Source organism: Ylistrum balloti, unplaced genomic scaffold (genome assembly GCF_031769215.1).
Source record: "Ylistrum balloti isolate Yb309-2 unplaced genomic scaffold, AGI_CSIRO_Ybal_v1 Utg369840, whole genome shotgun sequence".
Classification (NCBI taxonomy): Eukaryota; Metazoa; Mollusca; class Bivalvia; order Pectinida; family Pectinidae; genus Ylistrum; species Ylistrum balloti.
In genome coordinates this window covers 575,810-600,604 of record NW_026781998.1, presented here as the reverse complement: position 1 = coordinate 600,604, position 24,795 = coordinate 575,810, and the positions used below count along the sequence as shown (strand labels likewise).

General features: G+C 35.5%; 1 protein-coding gene across 1 annotated transcript; it reads left to right on the top strand.

The window, feature by feature from the left end:
* The first annotated feature begins 4,551 nt into the window (after positions 1–4,551).
* Positions 4,552–18,964, top strand: LOC132545317 (uncharacterized). Its single transcript, XM_060208996.1, has 16 exons — positions 4,552–4,597; positions 4,778–5,089; positions 6,487–6,615; positions 7,309–7,462; positions 7,781–7,853; positions 8,643–8,736; positions 10,094–10,299; positions 10,608–10,878; positions 11,660–11,755; positions 12,117–12,299; positions 12,616–12,792; positions 14,268–14,444; positions 15,294–15,476; positions 16,531–16,710; positions 17,995–18,171; positions 18,504–18,964. The coding sequence occupies exons 1-16, from the start codon at positions 4,552–4,554 to the stop codon at positions 18,962–18,964; spliced, it is 2,919 nt and encodes a 972-aa protein (XP_060064979.1).
* The last annotated feature ends 5,831 nt before the right edge of the window (positions 18,965–24,795 follow it).

Here is a 24,795-nt window from a genome sequence, read left to right as displayed (position 1 = left end):
GGTATCAACTTATGATTCTAACATCCTGCTCTTCTTTACTGTACTGTACACTGTACGGGTCATACGTTAAAGTTTAATTAAACTGAAGTTTTAAAATTACAACTGGTTCCCATCTATAGATTAAACTCTTTCCGCCATTTCCCCTGTGTGTGTTAGTATGCATATATCGACCTTTTATCGGAAATTCTAACATCGGGGTCGACCTGGACATTGGAATATATACTACTCACAATTTGATAGGGATCACTGTTTTATTTAATGTGTAACGGTATCTATTTTAAGAATATATTCTATAGTTCAATTTATACGTATTTCGGCATATTAAGATGAAGATTTAACAACACCAAGCAAAGAATAACAGTATTAATTTGCTTCAATGCTCATTGTACACAGATACCCCGAAAATCGCAAATTACAACAAAAGGGGCGAAAAATTAAGTCCTGCGAAACAGTGTCGTTCAGCGAAAAATACAGTGTTAGTATCGAGTATAACGTCCTCGAGCATGAATTACGCTCTGATCAAGTCTCGAATCCGGTTTTGGGGAATACTTGTCCATTCAGCGACGAGAGCTGCTTGAAGTTCCTGAAGCGTTCTAGGTTGGATGTTTCTCGCCGAAACAGCGTTCTGAAGCATGTCCCACACGTGTTCTATAGGATTGAGATCTGGAGATCGGGCTGTCCAGTCCATCCTCTCAATTGTTTCCCTTTCCAGATACTGTTCAGTCACACGAGCTCAGTGTGGTCTCGCATTATTGTCCATAAGAATGAATTCCGGACCTATAGCACCAGCATAAGGCCTGACGTACACGTCCAGGACTTCGTCACAGTACCTCTGTGCAGTCAAACTGCCATTAAGGAACACATGCCACCCCAAACCATAACAGATCCACCACCGTATCGGTCATGTTGGGAAATGTTAGCGGCATGGAACCTCTCATTTGGTAGTCGCCACACCCTGGCACGTCGGCCAGTGAAATCTAAGCAAAGTCTAGATTCGTCTGTAAAAAGTACGGGGGACCAGTCATGGAGACTCCAATTCACATGATCACGAACCCAAGCAAGTCTAGCTTGAACATTTCGTAACGTCAAAGGAATTCTCACAGCAGGTCTGCGCGACCTTAAACCAGCATCATGTAGTCTATTTCTCACAGTTTGTGTGGAGATACGAGTTCCGGTGGCATTCTGGAAGTCATTACGTAGTGACGTAGCGTTGATGAACCTTTGACGTCGAGCTGTAATAAGATAGCGGTATTGACGCTGCGAGGTAAGTCGTTCCCGACCCCCACCATGTCTTATGGAGAAAGTTCTATAATTTTGGTAACGATTCCACATACGGGACACAACACTCTGGAACACACCAAGGTCATTGGCCACCTCCCTTTGTGACCTAGCAGACTTGATCATACCAATGCCCCTGTCCATATCTGAAGTGCTTAGATGTCTTCTAGCCTGCTGTCGGGGCATTTTGAAACCATTAAAATTCAAAATGTAAAACAAAAAAGCGAGATATTCTGCCACAAACGTATTGATGACAATCTGCACGTAGGAGGCTCGTGCGTGTACACGTGAAGTGTAGGCGTTACGGGTGACTGACCACATAAACACCCGATACACATAGACCTCGGTACAGATATAAACCAACAAACATAAGGAATACGTATTATTTTAAATGAAAAGTTTGCTAATTATTAGGTGTGATCCCTATCAAATTGTGAGTAGTATAAGCAGTACGTTTAAAATTCTCTTATAAGTTATTAACCTGCAGACCTTTACTCAGTTTCAACACATAATATTACGGCTATTATATGAAAACGAAGTAAGACTTATTATTTATCAGATCATTTTTGCAGACATTGTGGAAATAGAATTTTTAACTGTCAATTATAAAATTATCTTAATCGGTTTAATTTATCTTTTTAAAGCAATCTGAGACGTTTTTTTAAACTATTTTTCCGGACTACTCAACACGAAGTATTATTTATACGCTCCTCCTTCAGGAACAGACGGTCTTATTCTCCTACTTTTTCATGAGTCTTTGTGTATGAATTTTTCAAATTTTACCCTAGTTTCATTGAATTCGAGTTTGAATTACAATTATGTTTACATGTTTATTTTGTTGTTGTTTTATATGCTAGCTATAGTATGATTACACTAAATGATTAAATACCAAAGCAAGTATATGATAAAACAATACAGGTATCCATATGGTATATTGGAATATTTTCTTCATTTTGGTAATATTAATAAAATAGAATCTTTTATCACACAGCCAGTACGATGTAGATGTACACAACATTGGATATGGGTGTAAGACATGGCAGAAAAGGCCGTTTAGTTTATGAATATCAATATCGTTTACACATTCTCGATTTTTCAACATTTTCGGCTACATTTCTGATTCTTAAACATATTACAGAACATCCGAAGTTTTTCACGTTAGTCAAACATCCTCTCAAACCGTTTCCATGTCTCCAAAAATAGCTTGATATTAAAATTTAATGGGAAAGTTATGATATTAAGTGAGATCCAAATGTTAGAGGTTAAATTGTACTTTGAGTTTTTCATTCAATCAAATGTATGTGTAGGTCCTTGCTGTAATCAATTTTGGAATATGAACCAAAGCGGACTTGTGATAATACCCAGTCTGTCGGATGGGAATTTAAATCTAAGAATGTTTCACACATAAAGATCTCTCTGTGAAATAACTAAGAGGATTAAGCGGGTAATCCTCACCATAGAGACCAGGCTAGATCTAGGATATGTTAGAAAAAAAAGGTTCATTTAACTATATTTGTGTTGAAAGCTCTAAAGCTGCTCTGGTCTGAACAGTTATACCTGTTACTAGATCTTCGGGTCTTCTATATTATCAGGCCTTTGGCAGCTCTGATCCATCACTGGTACTCGTTATAACAGGATATATACCTAATCACCAAGACACCATTCAATTATTGTTGGATGTAAAACTAATGCCAAATTGACGAAAGTCATTAATAATTTGTTTAGTTTTCCATTACATAGTTCTCTTTGAAGGTAAGGGTTTCTGACATATCACGATATGTGAATAATATGTCAGTGACACCTCCCTTGGGAAATAACACTTTGACTAATTGCAGTAAAGCATTAGTGCTACTTATCATGGCTTAGTATACGGGATCTAGTAGACTGCTTAAAGTCGTGATGACTTGAGGCGTTTAGTGTGTGCCATTATATAACAACATAGAATAGTATCCATGGTCCTTTTTTCGTCCTGTCTTTCATGGGGAAAAACTCGCAACAGATGAAGTATAGCCTATACAGGTGTATAACTAAGTTTGATTTTCCGTCACGATATTTTCTACCTAGGATGATAGTACAACCACAAAAGTTGATCGTTTCCTTACCATAATGTCACACTATTTTCGATCTTAATGACATAAAATTACAGTAAACTCAAAAGCGTTGGTCGATTCCTTACCATCTCGTACACTACGTACGTCAGTGCTAGTACACTCCACACTGGTCATTTGTCTGATGAAGGTGATTGTGAAGTCATCGATAAATCACACTCAAATATGCTACTGGTTGTGCTATTCTTCTACTCTATAAATCGAGGTAACATTATTTAGAACATGACAACACGGATCATAAGACTAAAGCAAATCTTCTTCACAGGTTACAGTCTTAAAAAGAAGAATCATCTGAACTGACGTTTTACCGAGTTAGTAAGAATCGCCTGATGGTGATGATTTTCCATCACTGGTTTGTGCACAGTCTACATATTTTCCAAGTTAGTATTGGTCGATCTTTTCCTACAACGAAACAAACATAGACAACATTCCACCAAGCTGTATAATAAGAGTGATGATTCCAATTTCCCTGTTGTGGATTTTCCATTTCTGGATAGCAATATTCCTGCATCTCCAACATGTCGGAAATGATTCGATATTCAAGGGCCAGTCCCATTATCACGATTTCGTAAAAAAGTCGTAATTTGACAGACAAACTCGTAACATAGGGTTTCAAATGATGCAGGTTGATGAAAATTATGAGGAATTTTATGGTCGCCGTAATGATCCTGTTGAGAAATATTCTTTTTCTTTCTGCGATATAAATCTGGACGTGCTTGATACTCATTGGTTTGCATGTTGATTCTGTTGTATGTGACATTACTTATTTGAATTGACCAAGGTTTACATGACCGATGTCGTCGATGAAGTAGAAGACGCTTACTCTTCCGGAATACCTGGTCCCATTCCCCTTGTACATTTTCAGGAGTCTACGTGTAATTTTTACTTTTGCTCGGGTTTTGCCATGGTTTTGCGGAATTTAAGTTTGGATCGTATTTAGGTTGACATGTTTTTTCTTGATGTTTTTTAAAGACGGTTGTCCTGACCGGGATTCATCTTCTAAACCTACTCTGCAACTGTTTTATATTCATTCACCCATCGTTTATATCAGCTGAAAAAGAAAGGGCAGTCACTTGTTCTTCAATCCGTTTGATAGCTCGATCTTCCAGTACTAGAAACTTTATCACCACTTCGTATTCATTTTTGTCCATTTGACCATGGGGTAATGTCTCCAACAAAGTTACAATTGTATCCAGCTATACGATCTTTCAGTAAGTCAACAGTCAATAATGTATCAGACGTGGGTGCATTTAAACATCCTGCAGAATTGTGAGACTCAAAAGGTTTTGAAACTCCCTCGTAAATAACTGTCATTACAGTACTCCATTGGCTGTATATAACTTACAGTAATCAACTTTCAGTTGTCAATGTATTTTTCATGAATATTTCAGTTGCTGTGGTTTCCTGTATAAATCAGCCGACAAAAATTAGCAACTGGATGCCAATTGCTGCTTACACGAATCCGGAGGTATCGTACAACCATGGTCTCGGGGAGATTCCCATCAAAGTTGATGTTCAAGTCCGCGTCAAGGACACAACACAAAACAAGGATATTATCTTCAACGCAATCAACTCGGGTCATCGAGGAAACGAGGACGCTTCAGAATATGGAGGAGTGATATATGTATATAATGAAAACGAAGTGAAAATGTTTGCCCCTGGAGATACTACAGGAAGTGGAAACGGAAAGCTGGTACATCTAGGTAAATTTCACTCAATGGATATCGTTCTCAAAAATATTTGTTGCTCATCTGATCAAGCTGTTAAATATGAAAGTAAATTATGTCTTGCTTTATCATTACGAAAGATATTTCATACTTAAATATCATTGTCGTTTTTAATGTTTTTACTCAATACAAAAAACACAGCTTATTCCGTAAAACGATACCTCCCGTAGGGCTGTTTTCTGGTCATAGTTCAAACCTTCTCGTAGTTTAAACCTATGACATCATTTCAAAGGCAAAAATATCATGGATACCACATAGCTATAAATAAAAGTTCTACCAATAAAGTTTTTACCTTTTATATTATGCAGTAAAAGTACATGTAATACAAAAGGACATTGTCATTCCAAGTAAGTCCTGTCCCAACAACATAACCAACAGAAATAATACATAAAGAGGGCTGCTATACGCCATTCAAATCAAACACCAAAGACTGTACATAAGACACTCAAGAAAATAGCACATTTAAAAAGAATATACGGAGGACGAAATCATTCCAATGATCGCGTTTCCGGTTGTCAACATTCTTCGTCGAGCTTGTTGAAAAGATCTGCTAATAGACTATTACCATACTGATGGGAATTAACTGTGCCCCTCTGTTGGCTGACTAGTTTTTGTTTTTATTTGGTGTAGAAGCATTGCATGAAGTCGTCAATTAACGGACAAATTTATTGCACAGGATTTCAAAAGATGCAGGTTGATGAAAATTATGGGACTTTTATGGTCACCACAGTGATCTCATTGTGAGATATTCTTTTTCGTTCTTCGATATGAAATTCTGGACGCGTTTGATGCTCGTTAGTTTGCCAGTGATTCCATTGTTGTATACCTTGTTCTCATTTGAGAACATGGTTTACATGCGGGCGTCGTCGATGAAACTCTCTCTCCCGAAACACCTGGTCTTAGTATCTTTTTCAGAAGTTTCCATGTTAATCTTTCTTCTGTTCATAGTTTGCCATAGTTTTATGGAATTTTGAGTTTTTATTATGATAATATTGACATGTGGATATTCAAAAAAATTTTTTTATCCCGTCATCACAATTATACTGGTTCCTGTTATTTGCATGGTCGTAATTAGGAACTGTTGATTGGCTTGTTAATGTTTTCTGTAACACATTTTTAATTGGATTTTTTTTTCAATATGTAGAAATCAAAGTCACTGAACTGGTCGTAAATCAAGAGTTGTTGCTCGGGAAAATATTCACGGTTTTTAAATGTTTATAATTGAATGGACGTTAAGTCGATAACTATTATTGAAAATCATTTATGGTTTTAAATATACAATTAGTGTTATCATGACGCAGCTTTATTTTAGGATTTTGTGTGGAATAAAATATGGATAAACTTAATTTATACTTCTCTACATTTTAAAACAGGTGGGTCAAAGTACGAAGGACCGACAGTTACCGGCGACTTCTCTTCGGGGGACGTTCGAGTTCGACTTTGGAAACAATGCGACTTTGCAAGACCAACGTTTGTATCTGAACTAGTAACACTAACCAATAGTAAGTACGATATTTTGGGTCCAGTATCAATGATCCCATAACTACAACTTTAGTATATTTTGAGGACATGTTACAAACGACACACAAGTGAATAATATAATTTTAGAATCAAATACAGTTGAGTCAAATAATGAGTTAAACTTAAAGTGCAGCTCTTTCATCTTGAACAACACAGGTCCCTGGGCCTCTTGTTTAAGAATGTTATGCGGTTCGTTAGTTATATATGCGAAGTTGTATTTAAGTAAATAAGAACCTGTATGTTATTAAGTTTATCTAAAGAGAATGACATTTTATTATCTATATCAGAATTAGAGCTAGTTTAACAGCACCATACAGCAATGGTATTTGCTACATGATTTAGTGTTCGAGACCAATTTAGATATTATTAACTCTTGTGATTGACTTCAATATCTTAACTATTAACAATAACGCAGAAGTTCGAAGATTGTCACACCAAAATTGAATGACACCTGTACTATTTTACAACGTGGTACAGTGTAAATCCAAATAGGGACTCGTCAGTGATGGTAAGGACTGAAATCTAAGATACTTAGCAGGTCAAGGTCGGTGGTGCAAAAACCTATACCACTGTTAAGATCTGGAGGTCGATACCAAATAATAAACGTGTTCATCGAGGTAAGTTTAATATGATTTGATTACATCCCGGTAACCTCGTTGTTCTTGGTTTTGTAGCTGAAGCCGATGCGTTCCAGGAAGTATTCCATTCCGTCGGTAGAAAGCCTGACCTTGTGATCGTCCAAATCTTCCTCGACAATAATTGGGTGACGGATGCCCAAGGTAAGATTACATATTTCCTATATTGTCAAGCAAAATTTACCCAAAAAGGGTAATCTATTCATATATTACGTCATTGGTGTGCTTGGTAAAGTTGGTAATTATAAAGACTTTTTCAAAATCTCCAATATACAAAATATAATATCTCCCTGAACGAGTTTATACAATAGATTCACAACGGAAAATATTGGCGACAATGGATACAACCTGGAAACAGTAGATACAATTAGTATAGACAATATATTCACTTTGCCAGTTTTAATCTAAACTGATTTACACTTTTGTAAAAATTAACCGGACATGGACTATTAGGTCTTTGAGGAGAGTCCATTGATCTGATGAAACTTACTCTCTCCTACTTTTTACTTAGTCGGACAGACGCAAGGTGCGTTTTGGAGACCAAGATATATAACATGCCATCAGAATCACATTTTGGACACAAGGTAATTTGATGGTGGAGATGTTACTGTTTACGAATGCTTTTCTGTTAAATGTAAGCTTTGCTTGTATGTCCCTTCGGTTCTGGTCAATGGTATGAGACAACGGACACCAGGTTTAACCAGAGGTGTGATGGCTTTACCCGAAATTGACAGTTTCGTATCCAACAGAACTCGTTGAGAAGCTAGTAGCAAGTTGCTGGTGATTTGATGACGTATCTGTTCCTAAGAGGCAGTAAAAGTCAAACTTTTTTTAAAATTAAAGTGCCTTTTTTACCATGTCTTTTTCCAAACAATACGAAATGTGCGGGTCTGTTATTTTCATATCCTATCTATTGTGTATAATTTTCCTATATGCCAACGAGTATTTTTTGATACAGCGATCAAAATGAGATCTAAGATAAAGACCGTCTCTATCTTATGATCAAGTTATATTACTGCTATATACATAAACTTTACCTCAAATAAAAACGCCATTCCATATCATTGTTTGATTCACGTCCTGAAGGATATCATAGCGAACGAAATTGTGAATACTTCATTATTTCACCTCTAATACGTCTTAATTCAAGGCAAGAAATATCTTCTTGTAGCTGTTTTCCTCATCGTGTGTTTATATTGCAGTCAATGCTGACAGACCCCTTTTGATATAGAAATCGTAAGACCTTATGATTTCACTTTTTTTCTTGAAATTTAAAATTTAGTTGTAACGCCGGCTTTTGTCTGGTGCATATTATCGAATTATAATAATGTTTTTGTTTTTGTGTGCTTTAAGGTATATCCTTTTACTCCCAGCAAGCGAATTCCTTTGGAGGTGTAGTGTTTGCATTTGGGAAATACAGTATTCGGATATGGACCCCAAGGAAAGGATCAGGATCCGTTTCAAACGGTATTAGTGCATATTTAACCCATGTTCTTATATCAGAATTGTTTTGTACTTATACTTATCTATTGCTAATAGGTAAACTGGTACTGGAAATAGATTCACGGACTTTCCTTACACTCATTCGCATACCTGTGTAGACACAGCTTTCCAGTAAAATTTTAGTTCATTTACATGTGATCTAATTATTGTGTTTGATTAGAATTCTATAAAATACATTGTAATATAAGAGCATAGAATTCATCTAATTATTGCATTTGATTAGAATTCTATAAAATACATTGCAATATAAGAGCCTAGAATTCTTCTTATTACTGTGTTTTATCCTGTTATATAGAGTAATAGTATGTCCAACTGGGATTCCTTCTTCTACACGATTGCGTCAAAAGAAATATTAACAAAGACTGAAAATCGATGCTATTTTGTACGTAAACGGTTTATAATACTGCCGTACTGTGGTGCTTCTTTCGAAATTTCTATATAAATATTGGTGTCATTATGTTTGAATTACGAATTTGTTTTTTCTCTTTAAATTTTTTTTATTGATTCTCCTTTGTTTAACAAAGTTACATTTCAATTTTATAAAGAATAAAGGCTTCAAAATTAAAATTAGTTATTAATGTATTAATCGATGTATGTTTTATACAAAATATTTGAAAGAAACTAGAATCCATTGCACATATTCACAATGGATATACATATATGCATATATATTGGACGTTGTAACACAATTGTTGAGCGCAATGTAAGGATATTCTTGTCTGAATAATTAAGTTATAAAAATGAATTGGTATAAAAGCAAGTTTCCTGGAGATACCAGTAAGTCAGACTTGTCCTGACTACACTTAAAATTAATAGTTTGTTGGATCAACGGATAACAAAGTTCGCAATTACCTTGTCGACAACGTACGTTTCCTTCTCGCACTTCGGACAAATAAGTTCGATTAATCCAACGGATTATCCTTTTTAAAACTGAATTATTACATGAGAAATTCAGTTTATTTAAAGACCTGATTTATGATAATTTTGATTAAGAAACAAAATGCATGTTTAGGATTTGGTTTCATGATTACATAATTTAGTTGAAGCCACTGACTATATTTACGGTGGGCGGTCGAGTGCCACAGTGGTAGCTCACTCGCCTTTTTACCTAGGAGTCCTGTGTTCGATTCCCGGAATGGACGTGAGAAGATAAGATGTCACCTGGCCAACAACGTGGGTTTTCTCCAGGTACTCTGGTTTCCTCCCACATTAAGACCCCTCGCACTCTTACATCTGGACCAACAAGAGTGTTTAACATGACTTGAAAAATCATGATACGCAATTGTTGTAAGATAGATAAATTGTGTAGTTTATATTTAAGGTGTTATTTTCAACGCGATTGATGGCTGGGGCAACGATGGGCAATTCATGTATGATGATTCAGCTGCTGTAAGGGTATGGGCTTGGGACTTTGGAAACCTGGAAAATGACCCTTCCAAAATAGTGTCCTACTTGAGAAATATGCCAGCTGATGGCACCGTGACACAATCGGTGGATATTATAGACGATGGATTTTTAACAGTAAAGGTAAGCCCGTACAATATTTAATCCTGTCTTATTCTTTGTTATGTTAATTTTTTTGCTAAGTATATTAGGCACCAATTTTACGAAAAAAAAAATACCTCCATGATTATAAAGAAAATCATTGGATAAATAGAATCGACACATCGCCATCATTGATGCAAGAGTAACATTTCTCTAAAATACAGTTTTTGACATTTGCCTACTTTTGTAAAATCTTTTCGAATTTTATTTTTTTTTATAAATCGCACACTAACACCAATAGATGAAACCAAGATCGTTTATAATATTTTGTCATTGTCTCGCACTTACAGGTACAGGTTGATTTCGGTGTTAACGAAGGATATGATTTCTATACCACCGGTACGGCACCAACAACAGATAGTCTGGGACCGTCGGTGTTTTACGCCGGTGTAGTTTATGGAGTAATGGAAAATACCATTATGATGTGGCATCCGACTGAAACTGAGGCACAAGGCTGTCTGGCGATGGTGTATGGACAATGGGGGGACGGTAGTGTGGAGCAATGTGTTAAAGAAAGTGACGCACAGATCGTAATACAACTGGCCTACGCTGACGTTGATGGTATATCACACGAAGTCGTATCAGGCTCTCATAGATATCATTTCTGAACTTATTTCTAATGAAAATGAAAGAATTTATAATCGCATGAAAAATAGATATGATTATATAAAGACAGTGAAACGTCTATAAATGGAACTTCGGTGATTAGAATTTCTTGATGTTTCGAAATTTTTGTCCGGACTCGAATTTTATTCCGATATATACCACTGACTTACCCCTTTATGAACCAAAGTTTTGTAAATCGAGCTTTTTGATGTATATCTAAACTAGTTTTCCAAGGTTTTTTTCTGTCCTGTGGTAAATCACTTTTATCCGCTGTAAATCTATCAGCTCAAAAGTTAATGTTAATACTGGAATTATTGTCATCAATCAACGATAATTTCCAAACCCACTTTTCTTTTTTTGATTATATTGAACATAACGAAAAATTGATCTGTGTTAGGTAAATGTATCTCAGTCCACAAATTAATGCAGGTGTTTTGGAGCATTTTTTTTCGAGAACGCAAATCATAAAATCATGATGGACTATCGATACCAGCCATCGTATCACCGTTAGGGCTCTTGTTATATGTTTACAAATTTACATTTATTTAAAAAAAAACTACTCCACGTAAATGGTAATTATAATGTCTGTATCACCAGAGGGTATTTCTTGTTCTAGTTCCTTAAAGGCGTTTCGTTTAACCGTTTTTCATATATAAAATTAGTATTATGAAATGTATATATTAATCTAGCCCTTTCTCTCCCACAATGAATATCTCCGCCATTATCATGTTTTCAGAACCACCTTGTGAAGAGAAGGATTGCAACCCCTCTGACATAGGACCGATGTGTGTTTGTGCTGGATCCGGATACGAGGGTCAATATTGCGATTCGCGTAAGAAATGTTTTTATTATTCGTTTTACATTGCCGTTATCTCTTTTTGCGATGTTAAATTACTCATTAGTATGTCTAATGTTTCAGTTGTTACATTGTTCTAAATTTTAAATGACGGGTGTTTTCTATAAGGCAGAAATCTCTAACCCTTGCATAAAACCTGGTTATATACTCCATGCATTTCCCTTAAGAGTTTCTGTGTAAATCGCTTGTTCTCGTTATTCCCTTGTCATCTATTTGAGTTAGAGTCAATATTTAGTAAACACATAGCTGATTCCTTGTTTTTTTAATTTTAGTTATTTTCATTGCAAGATAACGACTGAAAGTAATTCTATGAAATTGTAACAACCTTTATTTTCAGTTGTGCAATGTTCACCTCCAGCTGGTCAAGTAAATGCCTATTACACCCCGTCTCAGTTAAAGTATGATTTTAACACCAGTATTACATTTGCCTGTAACAATGGTTATGAATACGGTTCTGGAGATCAGACTGCTATATGCAATGCTTCTAAAGTGTGGGAAGGAACTCCTTACCAATGCAATCGTAAGTATCAGGATTTAAAACTGGGGAAAATCTAGTCTTAACGACTGTTATAACACATGTAGCCATAAGTATTGTTACAGCTATAACACAAGTGGTCTTAAATATTGTTACAGATATAACACAAGTAGTCTGAGCTAACTTTAAAGTAATGCCTGTAAATCATATACGATTTCTAAATTGACATCAAAATATTTATAATGTTATAAAAATCCATCTTTTTTGACAAGTTTAAATCACAAATATTTCCTTATAGCTGATAACATAATACTTTTTTTTCGTAATTTCATCGCTCTGTAACCTTGTATTTGAATATCAGCCAAGTCGTGTGGACAACCAGAAGATGGTATCAACTGTACTAAGACAGTGGAAGGAGTAACTTTTTCTGATAAAGTCACTTACGAATGTGCTGATAAATATGATATTGAAAGCGGAGACGAAATAAGGACATGCCAGGCAAATCAGCAATGGAGTGGTCAAGCGCCCGTATGTGCACGTAAGTGTTATAAATAATGCACGTTTTTATTAGAAAACTATTTCGTACTATACATGTAACAATCAAACTTTATTGGCATGTATTATGATTCGAGAAGCAAACATTTCTTGATTTTACTATTTATTGCATTTAATTGCAATGTAGCATCCTTCTATGCAGATGTAAAACTGGTAATATTTCTGTTTGACAACAGCATCGTCGTGTTTGGTGGTACAGGCTATTAGCACCCCTATGGGATTTAACCTCTCTTTTGGCTCACTTGTTCTTGTTTTCATTCGAGTCCGAATTTACCAAAGAGCTGATCAAAATAGGTCATGAAGCCTATTCAAGTCCTTCGCTTTCACATTTAGTTAAATTGTTAATGTCCTCTTTAGATATCAAGAAATATATTGACCATGTCCATCTTGTCATTTTTATATCCAACAAAAATGGAAATCAAGGAAACGACAGACTCTTCTACTTCAACCGCTTATCTCGATCTTTCTCTAAGACGAATGCAACAAGGGCAACACGAAACTGTATTATAAGCATGATGATTTTGATTTTGCTCTTAGCTGTGACTTTTCTGTTTCTAGATAGCAGCATCTCTGATCTATAAACCTATGTTGTTAACTTCATGTAGGAAATGCTTCATTTTTCAAATTTTTCTTCCAATTTAATGGAAACCCTACATTTACAGCTGATAGACAAACTCGCGGGTTTCCGAGCTGCAGGTTGATGAATGTTAGGGGAAAGTTGTAGGGTCGATCCGTTCCTTGTGTGTAGTTGGACATCTTACAAACTTGCTAGTTTGCCTGTTGAGTTCCGTTGTTGTATCCTTTGTTCTAATTTGAGAACATGACATTATTGACTTGGATTAATTTGACTGACTCTTCCGGAACACCTGATATTAATCTCCTTGTACTTTCTTTTAATATTTTCCTCTAGTTTTATCGAATTTGTGTTTGGATTATGATAATGTTGATATGTTGGTATGTTGGGGTCAGATGTATTGGTTTGACAGGTTAAATCTCCTTATAAATATTGTCCTTGATTTTGATTTCCTGTTACAAAACGACAAACAAAATTGGCAATATTAACAAAGACATGTGACCACTCAGGACCTAGCCCTGTTGTTCATGATAACGTTCGCAAAAGGCACAGGACACTACGAAGTTACAATATTGATTTTTTTTCAGAAACCTGATATCTAAGATGTATTTCTGCGTATCCTTAAAGCCTAAATAATTGATTTCAACATCGATAAGATAAAAATTATCAGTATTATAATATTGTTGATATATCAAAATAATACATATAGATAAAAACATGATGATGATGATGATGATGATGATGATGAAAAGGGTCCATTCAATTGAAAATTATATAATACTTGTTGCTTGAAAAATTTAAGGCTGACAACAACATGAATTCGATAGGTTGTCAATCGTTAAATGTAGTTGATTATTTTGGTTTCGAATTATTTACAATTTCAGGTAGTTGCGGTGATCCAAGTGAAAACTCTACAACAGTTGTACGAACAAACGAGGGTTTGACAATTGGGGTGATTGCTACGTTCGACTGTATTTCCGGGTATGAGCCGGAGAGTGGAAATTTCAGTAGACAATGTGAGCTAGATGCTAGATGGAGTGGTGTAGTCCCCGTGTGTGAAAGTAAGTGTCTGTCATCGGATGTTTGAATTATACACTGTGACGGAGACACTCGTAAGAAACTAATTAAGGAAATCCGACGTTACCATTTTTAAATAGTAAATTAAGTTTCTAAACGTGATTAATTCATTACAGTGTTTCTAGGTTAAGTCACGAAAGGGCTGCTTTTTGTAACAGGATCAGCGTTCTATTTTAATTATATTTTTAACAATATTACATATGTTTTTTTTATTACTTACGCAAATTTATGGGATTTAACTTCGTTTTTTTTTTTTTTATACTTTTGGAGAAACGGAAACAGGTCATAACTCATTTCCCTGGTTTCGCTGTTTCATTTACAAATGAATAAACACAGGAATATGTTTGTTATATGGCAATCAACTCCAGACATTTCAGTTATCATCTATAAATATGTGATCTGAATATTTTTCACCAGCGCTGATACACGTTCTCGCATAAAGTTCTTAAGTAAATGGAGAGTATTGTGTTACGATAACATCTGATCTTCGTCTTGTATACCAACTGATTGACTGGCTATTAGGGAAGATATTGTAGGGTTATATTTCAAAATGAAGAAAATGGTAAACTTTTACATACAGTTAAATATGTGAATTGTGCAGGTTATATACATACGTTAACTATGTGTTATGGTGTGTTTGGTGTCTCGTTGGAAAACTTGACATTTCTGATTAGCATTTATATAGCATGTGCTGTCGATGGCACAGAATTTTTTCTCTTCACTTTTTCAAGTGCCTCGGTGTTCAGTTTTGCTCCTATTCCGTTATTTTTATCCGTTATGATTCCTATGACAATATTTTCATATTTCCTAAAGTATGTTACTTTTTTTTAAAGGAGTGCAGTGTGGCATACCACAAACCGCCAATGGTACAAACAGCCAACTGTCCTACAATAGCACAGATTTTGAATCTAGTGCAACATACACATGTGACGTTGGTTACCACAGCGGGAATAAGACGTCGTTCCAAACGACATGTCAAGCGTCGCGAAATTGGACAGCAATTGATTCTTGTCAAAGTAGGTAGAATATTTCAATGGCAACCTTACTATGATCAAAATATTTTTAACTATCCTTGTCAACTTGTACAATGTATCAATTGTATTTTTGCAATTTACGAAAATGTGTACATTTGGAATTCTATATCCAACTCTATTTTCTTTCCTAACTGATATACATTAAACATTTACGTGGTTTTAAAACAATCACAAATAAGCACTTTCCTTCGTAACAGATAACCATTTTCTACAGGCGACGCATATATAATTCTAACTACATCCTCTTGTCTACAAAATCGTAAAATATGTCAAACATCCTGCTGCTGGTAATGGAATTATCGTGGTGACATAAATATTTACACGTTTTAAGTCGGCCTAGTACAAATGAAATAAAAAAGGAATATTTGAACAGTACACAACATGTTCATCATAATTACAGCCTAGTATGTATTTCTCTAGACACATCTAAATGCTAACGAGGCGTTCATATCTAGTCAATAGTTACAGTACACAAAGAGTTCGTGTGAATTTGTCTGCCAAAATGCAGGGTCTATATTCACATCGTAGGTTTTGATGTGTTTGGGTTTTTTTACGTAAAATCATTGAGAAGTTTGAAACAAATTAAAGAGAAGAAACTTGCTAAGTACTGTACACGTTGTTTTCCTCAGTGATGAAAAGACAAACGGAAATGCCATTTTAAGATTTTCCAATTTTTATATGTTCTAACATGCTCTAGACACGATAACAAGGTGTAAATAAAAATCACCAAAGCTAAAGAATGACTTCAAGTTACAAAATTGGGTGAGAATTTTAATCGGGTTATTATTCAAATTATTTTTCTGTTGGATGTCGTTGATGAATTAGAAGACACTTTCCCTACAATAACGCCTGGGCGTTGTTGTTCTGGTACAATCTCAAGGTTGTCCGTTACATAATTTGTTTACATGTGACCCTCGTTCCATTTACCTTGAATTTTATTGTAATTAGTGACTTGCCGGTATTCTCTTGTAGGTACTACTGTTTTTAATGTTGGTGCTTTATCACAAAATTAATAACCTTTACTTTTACTTTTAAGAGGTGATATGCCCATCCTATCCAATGGGAGTGAAGGCAGATATTACGTCACATCAAGGGATGGAGTATGGAAACGTTATCGAGTACAAGTGTCAGCACGGAACATTATTATCGTCAGGAACACTTCGGAGATCATGTCAGTCAAACACTTCCTGGAGCGGAGAATCTCCAGTTTGTGAAGGTGAACTTCAAAGATATCAGAAATCGAGAGCATATTCATACAATTAGAAAAAGTCTGGTATTCTGTGTCCTGTTTTCATAGCCATCTTGCTTTTATCGACTCCAGACTGATGTAAAAAGTCGATAGAATGTTTGAATATTCAGGCAAACCTGATTACAGTTGAAACTTGTTGTCTCAAAATCGCTTGAGTCGAAATTCCGTTTGAGTCGAAATAATGTTCAAGTCCCGATTTTTTACGTTCTCTATCTTTGTAATTTCAGTTTGGATGACTCGAATTTCCTTAAGTCGGAATTTCGTTTGAGTAGAAGCGATTTTCAGTCCCTTCAATTGTAAAGCAAGGGACAAGTTACTCGTTGTCTCGAAATCAATTTTTGTCAAAACATCGGCACGACTTCTGACGAAATCATTCCATCCATTCACAGAGTAGAAAGTCACCTGTGCGTGACACAAGGCTAATTACGGCGTATCAGTGTTCAGTCGTGCACACAACACTTGGTCTCTTAATTTATTACAAGTTTAATTATCCTATGAAAGTTTGGCTTCTTAATAAGTGTCACCATCCTGTTCCAGTGACTAACCAGTATGTCAAAAAACTATCGCGTTTACACAAAACATAAAAACATTCACCATGATCGCATACACCTTCAGAAACGATAAAAACGAAACCACCAAACCAGTACGGACCAATTTAAAGCGTGTTTGCTAAAGGATTGTAATCAAGAACTTTTGTATATTTCGTGTTTGGACAATGAAGGGCTGATAGTATTTTTCATGGATAGAGTCTATATCTGTGCGTGATTTGTTAAGTCTTGTGCTTGTACAGTGTTTTCTGTCACAGGTAAAAACTTTCCCGCGCCGAGATTTCATATGTTTATTTTTTCGTAATAAAGTTATATTGATATGACCTGTAGCTTTACACAACTTTTTTTAGTTTTACATATTAAAATGCAAGTTTAACAGCTTTACAAAACAATACAATTGCAATATTCATAATAAAGAAATGTATAAAAGAGAACTTCTCTCCCTTTACCAAAAGAATGTGTTTGGGGCATTTTCAACTGCGTTCTGTCTTCGAAATTAACATGCGTCTTTACGACGCCAATACCTTCTCCGTCACTTGCTTAAAAACAGTAGATCAAATGGGTACATTTCCTAGTCACACGATGTTTTAAACATAAGCCCGTGATGAAAAGACCTTTCTGATTATCTCCTATTCCAACAGGTGCTTAATGAAGCACCAGTTCCGATGTGACGTATGCACTTAAATGCCGTGTTTCATTGTAGACATCGTCTGTCCTGATCCCGGCGAAGTAGCTAATGGAACAATATATCACCTCAATACAAATTACAATGGTGTGGTGATTGTCGGATGTGACCCTGGCTTTGCTGTAGAGTTTGGAGACGCATCGAGGACATGTGGCGATACTGGACAGTGGTCTGGCACAAAACCGCACTGTGGAGGTAAATTTAACACCTACATGTCTCACCTGATAAAAGTAGTATTTCATATACAAGTAATTCTTCAAGTACATCGTTTGAGTGACAAGAAAAATGTACTAAATTACGAGTTAACAAATATTTAGACCATGAATTCGTATTGTCAACCAAACTGTAATGTACTCGAGAATTCAATAACCTATTTGATGATTACGATAAAAGGCAATTACATTTTCTCCGTGGTATGTTATGCAATACTCGAAACAAACCTTATACTGCCGGATACTTAATAGCTGTCTGAACGATATTTACTCAAAACAGAAGATTTTATTCTTTTATTGCGTTTTTTGTTACAGAGGTTTATCAAGTGTTTTTAAATCCCGTTAATGGTACTCCACCATATCTCCCGTTCCTCGGTCTTGGAGGTTCACCTAACAACAATCCATTAGTAACAATAGACGACATTCAGCAACTCCGGATCCCGCTCAAGTCAACTGATCGTTACAAACGAACGTTGTACAGTGTCCCTGATGATCGTTGGTTGTCCAAACTTATCGGATATTCCTGGATTCTTCTCGTTTCCCTTCCACTCGTTTTCTGTGTAGCAGTTGATACGTTGGATTACGTCATGCGAAAATCAGCTACACCTCGGACAAATAAAGTGAGCGGAAGCGGAAGTGGAAGCGGGAGCGGAAAGGGAAACGGAAGTGGAAGCGGAAGTGGAAATAGTGGACCCAAGGCCAAGAACACTGCACCAAAGCGAAACAATACACCAAAGTCGAACATGACAGACGAACACGATGAATGTCCTATTTAGATATACGAATTGATCATTGTTTCAGAGACGTGTCGTTGATTATGTGACTATTTCCGCTTGAGGAACTAAATAAATAGGTATATCATAAAACGTAAAATGTAGACAATCGTCTGGCGTATGTTGTGTCACCTGTAATACAGCAGCCATGGCGATACATTGCAGTAGGAAGGGTATGACGTTTGTGAGGATATGGTGGATATATGATATACCACTGAGTCAAAACAAGGCATATTAGGAACAAAACAATGATCAAACATTTTGTTATTTATATCCGAGTTACGGGACGTTAGTTTGAACAATTGACCACGGTATCCCTGAGGTGTTTGTTTCTTTATTGATTTATCAAATGGTTGTTCAAACTGTCAGCACTTATCGATACGAAATCAGTAATAGGTACTGTGTTATTTTGTAGGACTTTTCTAAGATGCTTCAGATCGAAGTTTAGACAAAGAGAGTAAGGAATATCGCAAAAACGGCACGTTAGGAACATAAGTATCTTCTTTATCTGTGCCAATATTGTTGAGAGTTAAGGCAAGGCATGAAGGATTCACCGGTAGAGCTTACTGCTTGATGATCTCAAATGAATGAATGACACCCAACAAAATTATGCACTGCTAGACAGTTAAATACTGTAGTTTTATTCATTATTTCACTCTAATGTATCTAACTCTAAATTTGTATGAAAAGGCGCTATTCACTTGTGTCTGGTACAATTTCAGTAATTAAAAACATTTTTGTGGTTTTTTTTGCTAAATCTAATATTTCTATACGGTACAGTAGAATGCTTTAAGATGTACGATGCCAATCCACATTTACCTGTGGAGACCGAATGCGTTCTTCCACAAGCTACAGGTCAGGTATTATATCGTTTAGCTGATGATTGTTGCGGGCAAAATATTCTCGATTTTCTTTTAAAACTATTGAATTACACTTTAACGAATAAAAATTTCGCGCTCTGGACGTAAAATGACATCTCATATACACGTGTCTCATTATTTCTAATGTACCTCGAAATGGCGAAAAATATCATCCCCGAAAAATAACCGGTTATACGGTATTCTGTTTAATGTCAGGGAGACAGACTTATGTGATCGATATTTATCATCTCTTTTATGATAACAAATGATAACTACTATTGATTTTTTATGATAAATATTTATTACTACTTTCAAATCTTAATCCTTACTTCTTTACTCACTTTTTTCAAAATTTCAGGTAATGATATTTTATAGAAATGTTCCATATTTCCCGATCATCATGTGACATGTGTCATTATATCGGGTCAAAGTAAACTCGGCGTGACTCTGGTCATCATTTGTTCCTCATGGCCGAGAAAGGAAATGTATACGATAAACTAATAATTAAATCATTTGGTACCATATGTATTCTGATACCTTTAACCTAGTTTAGGAAGACATTTAACAGTTTTTCCCCCATTGCCTGCCCATCCGACGTGTAACTATAAACGTATACACACGGACGTTAGTATAATCGAGTACATCGCAACAAGACGAAAGAAGACGCCTCCCTACAAGCGAAGCTTTCAATTGAGGCGACATACCTGCGAATAAGTTGCACTTGTCTTCGTACACATGTATTTGACGTCCATCCCAATAATGAATTCGTACTAAATCTATTGAATTATAAGGCGAGTACACCTATCTCTCGCCATCTTACCAAGGGCGTAGCTCCCATAGAAAGAAAAAGCCCGGGCTTAAACATAAAAAAATCCGTGCATAGAGTATGTTGGACAAAATTACAAAACTAAGGTTGAAAATAGATATCAGGGGTTGAAGTTTGTTGTTAAATAAATAAAAAAACTGTCTCTGTCTCAGAAAACGATTCTAAACATCTTTGAAATCATCAAATTCAGACCCCTCGCCTGGGCTTACACATTTCTGCTTGGCTAGCTACGCTACTGTTGCTTTTAACCAGTTTTTAATTTCCCAACTAGCCTTCTTGATTTCCTATCTCTAACGAGTCCTAGCAGGACGAAAAACTTCATTGTTGTATACAGTCATCAATGTCTGTATCTAGTTTTAATTTCTGCTTTTGATACAACTGACTTGTTCAAATTTACTTCTTGTAAATATTCTATATAGCCTTGTACGTGTTGTAGGAATTCTCATCGCGTTATGCAAATACAAGTTGTATTTAATAAACGGTCAGGTGTAACAGAACAGGTCACCGATATTGATTAGAAAAAAAAACATCGTCATTACATATTTACGGATCAAACGAGATCACAGGGAGCAAATCTGCATTCTGAATTAACCTTGAAGTGTCTGATACAAAGCGTCGATTCCCAACTCTTTCGCATTAGGTAAAGAGATCAGGTTATTTCAGCCACACAGTGAAATGCTAATGTAAAAAAAGGACAGCAGATAACCAATGGAAGGTCTTTAGTTTGGGTTTTTTTATAATTGGAACATTAAAATATCACATTGTTGATTAAACAGGGGCTATATTGGAACTTCAGTTTATACACGATTGACACACAGATGACTATGGACAAGATGTAATGGATAAATTTGATTATCACGATATTATGTCAAATTCTACAGCTGATATCTAGTGGCACGGTTCAAATATAGACATATACTTGGCGCTGTTATAAAATTACCCGATATCTATGAGAATTAAGAAATTTATTTAATTATGGGGCTGCTGCACCTTTCCGTCTAGATGACGTATCCGGTCATCTGGAATCGATTCCTTAATCGAGAAATGGCATTCTGTGACACATTGAAGTGTACAACCACTGTTCATTGTTATTGTCAGGCTTGCAGTATCCCGACTGCTCTGCCAGTTTCCGCAGTTGTCATGTGACATCTCACGTTAACAAATATTCAAAAGAGGATACAAAATAACAGGGCATTCAGCAGAAACACAAAAGGTGTTGATCGATTTATCGGTCCTCGCAGACTGTTAATAAAACCTTAATTGACAGTTTGATTAAAACCCTGTGTTACCTAATGTCTTCTCGCACGTTCATGTAGGTTGGACGGGCAAATTGTTACCAAAAAATATTGTGATTGGTGATAAATCAGCGGTAAAGGATTATTAAGCTTAATTTATCTTAATGGCGGAAAGAATTACATATATTGTGCTGATTCATCTCCCTGTCTAGATTTTGACTTTTCTTTCGATCACTTTGGATTCTCCTTAGTCGGCTCCCAGGCTTCAAAATCTAGGCCCTTAGCATCACTGTCGAGTCATAGAAGAACGAAATAGCTGCATGATGCAGTTTATTACATCGTTTGGCTCTCACTCTAAAATATGTAAATGTGTTATTAACTTGGTGTCTTTTGTACAATCTACATAATCCGGGACGTTCATACTTAATATAACTGAACAGGTTTTAACTGGAATCAATGAATTCCAACACGAAATATTCTAACATATATGTCTATATTCTTTTTAATGACTGAGTGCATAGCAATAGTGTAAGGTCACGTGTATAAACAGTTGCAGAGCAATTAAAAAATATATGAAAATAAAAAATAAAATTGTTTAATTAAGATTTTTTCTCCTTTATTGTTTATTGGTGTGTAAACTGCATTTTTAAAAACACGTTTTGTTTAATTAAGATTTTTTCTATTTTATTGTTTGCTGGTGTGTAAACTGCATCTTTAAAAACATGATTTATTTTTAGTTCAGAAATATTTTTTCTCATTGGATGTTTTAGTTGTGTGAAATCCACATTTTAAAACACATAATTTGTTTTAAGTTCAGAAATAGTTTTTCTCTTTTGTTGTTTACTGGTGTATAAACTGCATGTTTTAAAACATATTTTTACGGTAAAGGTTGTCAGACTTCAATTTGTTGGTCAGAGAATTCACGCTAAAAATGTAAATATAATAATGAAATTCTACAAGAAAGAATTGCGATGTAGAATTTGGAGCACATATTTGACTCAACTGCCATTCAGACAGGATTTAAAATTACACCTGATGCCTCCATTGATTCTAAAAGGTGACTGAACACGTGGTCTTTTAATTTTCTCTCCTCTCTTAAAGTTTTTCTTCTTCCTAATACTGCCTTTGCCACTATCATTTTTGACCTTCAGCTGAGCATTCACCCTTGTGAGGTGGCTTTGGTCTCTGTTGCCTAATCGAGACAAACCAGTGTGTTTTTTTTAACTGTAGTTCCTATATATACGTAACTATGTAGTTCCTGTGTAACTTTCAGCGTTTCATCCTTGTGAGGTGGCTTTGGTCTCTGTTGCCTGGTCGAGTTCCTATATATACGTAACAATGTAGTTCCTGTTTAACTTTTAGCGTTTCATCCTTGTGAGGTGGCTTTGGTCTCTGTTGCCTAGTCGAGACAAACCAGTGTGTTTTTTTAACTGTAGTTCCTATATATACGTTACTATGTAGTTCCTGTTTAACTTTCAGCGTTTCAACCTTGTGAGGAGACTTTGGTCTCTGTTGCCTGGTCGAGTTCCTATATATACGTTACTATGTAGTTCCTGTTTAACTAGTGTTGTGGTCAGCAGCGTAATGTACTGGTCACAGCTGATTTTAGAAATATACATCTTATTTCTGTTTGAATGCTTAGCTATATTTTATTACCTCATACATTATATACAACAACCGAACATATTTTATTTTATTTTGGTTTCGAGAGTATGCTTTTATCAACCCAGTAGAATTAGATTTCTTATTTCTGTTTGATTGCTCAACTAAATATCGTTAATTCATACATGGCTTTCTATGGTGTTATTGTGATGTATATACACAAATATATAGAGGAACTCATAACGATGGTGTGGTGAGGTTAGTATTTATTGTGCTTTAAATTGTACATACATTATAACAGACTTCTGTGTAATGAACAGTGTCAAAGTTTGAAGGTGATATATCAAAACCAAAAAGATCACGGAAAAAAATATAAAATTTTGAAAAAACCCTGTATGTTATTCTGAATATCTGTTTGAGTGCTCAAGTGGAAGTAAAACAATGTTGAGCTGTTCATGAAATGGATATTCATGGTAGGCTAGACTTTTTATCTATTCAAAGTAGGCCTACTCAAAGATTCCACAATGGAACATCTTATTAGTTACATTTCATTGCTGAAAATACTCGTGAAAGATTAAGAGAGTTTAGGAACATAAAAAAAGAGCTCTCTGATGTGCAAGTATAAAAAGGCACCCAAATAACGCCTGTTGTTAAAGAAATCAAAGTGAGACAAACCGTCTCTTGCCTTGAGAAATGTAGCGTATTCTCATGAATGTCTGTTTAGATGATATTTACAGTACATGATATGTATAGCTTTATGTTTGTGTATGAATTGATGATTTCTGACATGCTACCTTTTAAAGGATAGCTGAACGAAGCTATGTATAGAGTTGTAATATTAAAATGATGTAATTGTTATTGACATTGTTTTTCTGTGTATAACATTGCTTGATGTTTATTAGACCTTACTGACAAGATGATATTTGTTATTTCTATGTTTATTACATTATAATCATATGTTGATGAGATTTATTGTATGATTTTAAAGAACAGAGGTTCATTTATTACCTATTTGACGGTGAAATATCACAATTGACCAATTTGTTTAAAAAAACCTCTTATTATCACTGATGATATTATGATCTTATACGAGAAATCTCATACAAACTAATTGAGGAGTTTGGTCAACCAGTTCAGTAACTATAATTCACTGCACTCCTCGAACATGCCATGGCAAAATTGAAGGCACAAGTGAAATGATTTGGTTGGTCTAAAGGGGGTTGCAGGAGAAAAAAAAGACCAATCAAAACTGACCAATCACAGGTTAATTCGCTCCTTTGAAGACATACATCAAAAGATCAAACTAGTCTT

What these genes read in the sequence shown, in the direction of transcription:
- LOC132545317 (XM_060208996.1), top strand. Translation starts at nt 4,552, where the DNA reads ATGTCTCCAACAAAGTTACAATTGTATCCAGCTATACGATCTTTCA. An exon ending in AATCACATTTTGGACACAAG is followed by an intron (nt 7,854 to 8,642) that starts GTAATTTGATGG and finishes TTTTACTCCCAG; the next exon opens with CAAGCGAATTCCTTTGGAGG. An exon ending in GGCCTACGCTGACGTTGATG is followed by an intron (nt 10,879 to 11,659) that starts GTATATCACACG and finishes TCATGTTTTCAG; the next exon opens with AACCACCTTGTGAAGAGAAG.